Source organism: Megascapheus bottae, chromosome 16 (assembly GCF_031878675.1).
Source record: "Megascapheus bottae isolate mThoBot1 chromosome 16, mThoBot2.hap1, whole genome shotgun sequence".
Lineage (NCBI taxonomy): Eukaryota > Metazoa > Chordata > Mammalia > Rodentia > Geomyidae > Megascapheus > Megascapheus bottae.
Window position 1 is genome coordinate 10,136,679 of NC_143524.1, and position 4,523 is coordinate 10,141,201.

Here is a 4,523-nt window from a genome sequence, read left to right on the forward strand (position 1 = left end):
AGCCTGTTAATGGTACATGCTCAATACTTTTGGCACATGTTTGATCACCGGATTGACCACCAGTCAACATCTATATTCCTATATTTTTAAAGCTGTGTTTTTACTCACTTAGAGAAGGACACAATAAGGCACTGTAAAAGTTTCAAGCATGAAATAAGCATGTTGGCGATTTTATAATTTTCTCATAGGCTACACAGACTGGGTCTGTGCTCCAGGCAATGCCCAATTTCACAGACGTCACCGAGTTTCTCCTGGTGGGGTTGACCAGTTGTCCGGAGCTGCGGCCGCTGTTGTTTGTTGTATTTTTCATGGTGTATACGATCACCCTGATAGGGAATATTGGTATGATCATTTTGATCAGCGTCAGCCCCCAGCTTCAGAGCCCCATGTACTTCTTCCTGAGCCACCTGTCCTTCGTGGATGTATGGTTCTCCTCGAACGTGACCCCCAAAATGCTGGAAAACCTGGTGTCAGAGATGAAAACCATATCCTACATGGGCTGCTTGGTGCAGTGTTACTTCTTCATCGCCCTGGTGCACGTGGAGGTCTATATCCTGGCGGTGATGGCCTGGGACCGCTGCCTGGCCATCTGCAAGCCCTTGCTGTACAGCAGCTGGATGTCCAGGCGGGTGTGCGCGCGGCTCATCTCGGCACCTTACCTCTATGGCTTCTCGGTGAGTGCGCTGTGCACGGGGTGGACGCACGGCCTGTCCTTCTGCGGAAACGTGGAGATCAACCACTTCTACTGCGCTGACCCACCCCTAATCCAGATCGCCTGCGGAGGCGTGCGCATCAAGGAGATCACCATGATGGTCATCGCGGGCATCAACTTCGCCTACTCGCTGTCCGTGGTGCTGGCATCCTACATCCTCATCGCGGCTGCTGTGCTGCGCCTGCGGTCGGCCTCCGGGCGGAGGAAGGCCTTCTCCACCTGCGGGGCCCACCTGACAGCTGTGTCCCTGTTCTATAGCACCCTCATCTTCATGTACCTGCGGATGCCCACCGAGGAGTCGGTGGAGCAGGGGAAGGTGGTGGCAGTGTTCTACACCACGGTCATTCCCATGCTGAACCCCATGATCTACAGTCTGAGGAACAAGGAAGTGAAGGAGGCGGCCCGCAAGGCAGCCAGCAGGGCCAGCTGGACCTCCCCTGTTGGTCACCTGTGTGTGTAGGGTGACGCAAACATGTCTAGGATGTGGATATCATTTCTTGTTCAGGAAACACGTTCGGGAGTTGGACAAAGGCGTTGCCAGACCGCAGAGCGGTTCATGTAAACGACGCCTCTTGGTCAGTGTCACAGCCCCCCTCCTCGCCCCTCTACCTTTCAACCTTCTCAGTTCGAGACCGCAATCTCCCCCTCTCCCACCTCTTCCTGCGCCTGCTGCTTTCCTCTTGAACCCACCCTGCTGCGTTCAAGTATCCACTTCCTGGCATTTATTTATTTAGTTATCTATGTTTGAGCTTTGATTTTGCTTTTCTGAAGGATTGCTCGAGTTGAGCTCTCCCTTGGATCTGCCATATCTCAATTAATAAATATGGAGACGAATATGTGCCACCCAATGCATTTGCTGTTCTTTTTATAAGTTAAACCTAGCGTCCATGTACAAAGGAAAATATGCATCCTTATTCCCAATCTTCATATTTGGTACACTATCATACTTTCTAATAGTCTAGTGAAATTCCATTACACACTTGTGCACACACACACACACACACACACATTCTTCATACATAAGAAACACTTACTAAAGATGACCCTTACCTAAAGTAATAGGTCCAATCCAAGGGTGTTACATCTGAAGTGATTTCCCGAGATCAAGACCTCAAACTATGTGTTGTGTACTTTTTGAATGAGATTCGTATCACCTTATACAGACCCTTGGTTCTTATTTGTGCCTGTAAAAGTAACAGATTCCCATTAGTGTATATTCTATGTAGAGTAAATCAGTTACAGCATTTATCCTGCAGAGTAACCCCTCCTTCTATAGGTGTTATCAAACATTGCAGGAAGATGTATCTATAGTCAAAAAGTTGCCTGAGACAAGTTATGTATAAATTGATTACACATAGTAGCCTTGGTTTCTCAATATCAGACTAGTTATTTGTGATCAATAGTCTTTTCATAAAGGCTATTTTTATCTATAACCTTGTTTCTTGTAGGTCATGGGGCTTGAACTTGGCCTGGGTGCTGTCCCTGAGCTCTTCAGCTCAAGGCTACCTGCCTACCCTTGAGCCAAGCCCCACTTCCTATTTTCTAGAGTTTAACTGGATATAAGAGTTTCAGGTCCTTTTGTGCCTGCACTGGTTTTAAACCTTGATCTTCAGATCTCAGCCTCCTGAGTAGCTAGGATTACCAGTGTGATCTACCCCGCCCAGCTATCTATTATCTTTTTTAGAAACTTATAAACTTCTTTCTTGCACTCATAAGTTCTTACATTTTCCCCTGTATCTTGAATGTAGGCATATATTATTATTTATCATAGATTGAATTGTGCCTTCTCAAAATAAGTGTTTTAAATCTTAACTTCAGAAATTCTCAATGATTTTCTTTTTACAAGGTCAGAGGGTAGAGTTTATTAAAAGAAAGTCACATAGAATAGACCTTTACTTATTGTAAGTGGTGTTGTTCTTACAAGAAGAGAAGTGGTGTTACAAAAATAGAAAGAAGAGACATATCAAGAGAGAGGCATAGATTGGCAAATGACTCAGGTTAATAGAATTTTTAGGGGAAAAACAGATATACTCCTAGTACCTTTCTTCATAAGGATATTTCACATTTTTTAGAGTGAACATAATTCATTTTTGTTGTTTTGAGTTGTTCAGAAACAACATAACATCCAGAAAATACTAATATATTTTGTTTCTCTTTGGTTGATACATTGTTACTGTGTTTCTTTGGAGTGTGTGATTTATTTATTAATTTATTTATTTTTATTCTTGCTGGTTCTGGGCCTTGAATTCTGGGCCTGGATCTGCCACAAGCCACTTTTACTTAGTTAAGACTAACTACCACTTGAGCCTTTCAGCCCCAATTCTGACGTTCTCTATTTGGTGATAAGAATCTAAGGACTTTCCTTCCTTGGCTATCATGGAACTGTGATCCTCCAATCTTAGCTTGTTAAGTAATTAGGATTACAGACATGGGCCACTAATGCCAGGCTATTGTATCCTATTTAAGGCTAGACTTTGGAAAGGTGAACTATCGTCTATTCTGGTCGAAGAGAGCCCTCTATTCTGTCTACCTTTCCATTCACTCATTATATGCTTGACTCCTGGTTTTGCAACATCTTTCATGTACCCATGAATTAGCTAGTGGAAGAACAGAGTGTTTTTGTTTTTGTTTTACAAAAACCAGGTAATATTAAATTTTACTTACATTACTTAATTCAAATTCACCCATTATATTCCAGGATATTATTAATAACTTTTCCTCTTAATATCTTCCTTACTGTTTAACCTGTGAGCTAAGACTTTTCTTATTTAATGAAATGTTTTTGGAATTACAAAGCAAACAAGTAAACTATTCATTTTGGGATTCTCCACATAAGTGATATCATAAACTATCATCTGGCAACTTCTATGTTTCCTTAAATATAAAGTCCTATGAGTCTTTTGATGGAATGAAGTGATATAATCTTACATTGTATGCATCAATGATCATCCATAGAATACACACACACACACACACACACACACACACAGAGTTATCTTTGCTAGTGCAGATAGTAGTGAAATAGTTAGAGATGGTTATTTTGTTAATTTTGGATACATCTCTAATTTAAGGATTGCTGGATTATGTGGTAGTTCTGTTATTCACACTTTTTCAATGTTCCTGTAACTTTCTTTTCTGCTAAGAGTTTGTATTTTGTTGAAGCTAGCAAATTGTTCAAGGAATACAGAGTTAACAGTTGGACAATATGAATGGTTTTCTGTGTTCTATTACACAGGATGACAATAACAAGTAATTATAATACATCTTCCAATATACCTTGAAGGATGACTTTTGCATATTAGTTGTGAAAAGAGACTTCATTTTCACACATCCTCATGTTTATGCAATGTACTCTCCCTTATCCAATTCTTCCCTTCCCAATACAACTTCAATAAATTCCATTTTATATGCACATTTTATATATAAAGCATTTTGACAATATTCACCCTTCTCCTTTATTTTCCCTTCCAACTCCTATCACTCCTCACCTCCTGAAAAAAAATACTATTTTATGGTCCTGTCATTTATTTATTTTAATGTATGCAAAGTTTCAATGGTTTCATGATGTATTTCATTCATGCCTGTACAGTGGTTTAGCCTACTTTTTGATTTTTCTCTTAGTAAATAATGAAAATAAATCTCAAAAGAGGGAAGAACGCTGGTGTCCAATGATGCACAAGTTGTCTAAGGCAGAGTTTGAATGCCAGTACCTCCCTCCCATGGCACACAAATCAATCATACATGTCTCTTAGCCATTTACTCCTTTGTGTTGTCTTCTATTTATTAATTTCTCATTTCACTTTTTACTCCA

At 40.8% G+C, this 4,523-nt stretch overlaps 1 protein-coding gene across 1 annotated transcript; it reads left to right on the plus strand.

Annotated features, from left to right (window-relative positions):
- Nucleotides 1-218: 218 nt before the first annotated feature.
- LOC150052673 (olfactory receptor 5M9-like) lies at nucleotides 219-1,396 on the plus strand. Its single transcript, XM_090349190.1, has 2 exons — nucleotides 219-1,155; nucleotides 1,218-1,396. The coding sequence occupies exons 1-2, from the start codon at nucleotides 219-221 to the stop codon at nucleotides 1,394-1,396; spliced, it is 1,116 nt and encodes a 371-aa protein (XP_090205316.1).
- The last annotated feature ends 3,127 nt before the right edge of the window (nucleotides 1,397-4,523 follow it).

What these genes read in the sequence shown, in the direction of transcription:
- LOC150052673 (XM_090349190.1), top strand. Translation starts at nt 219, where the DNA reads ATGCCCAATTTCACAGACGTCACCGAGTTTCTCCTGGTGGGGTTGACC. An exon ending in CAGCTGGACCTCCCCTGTTG is followed by an intron (nt 1,156 to 1,217) that starts GTCACCTGTGTG and finishes TTTCTTGTTCAG; the next exon opens with GAAACACGTTCGGGAGTTGG.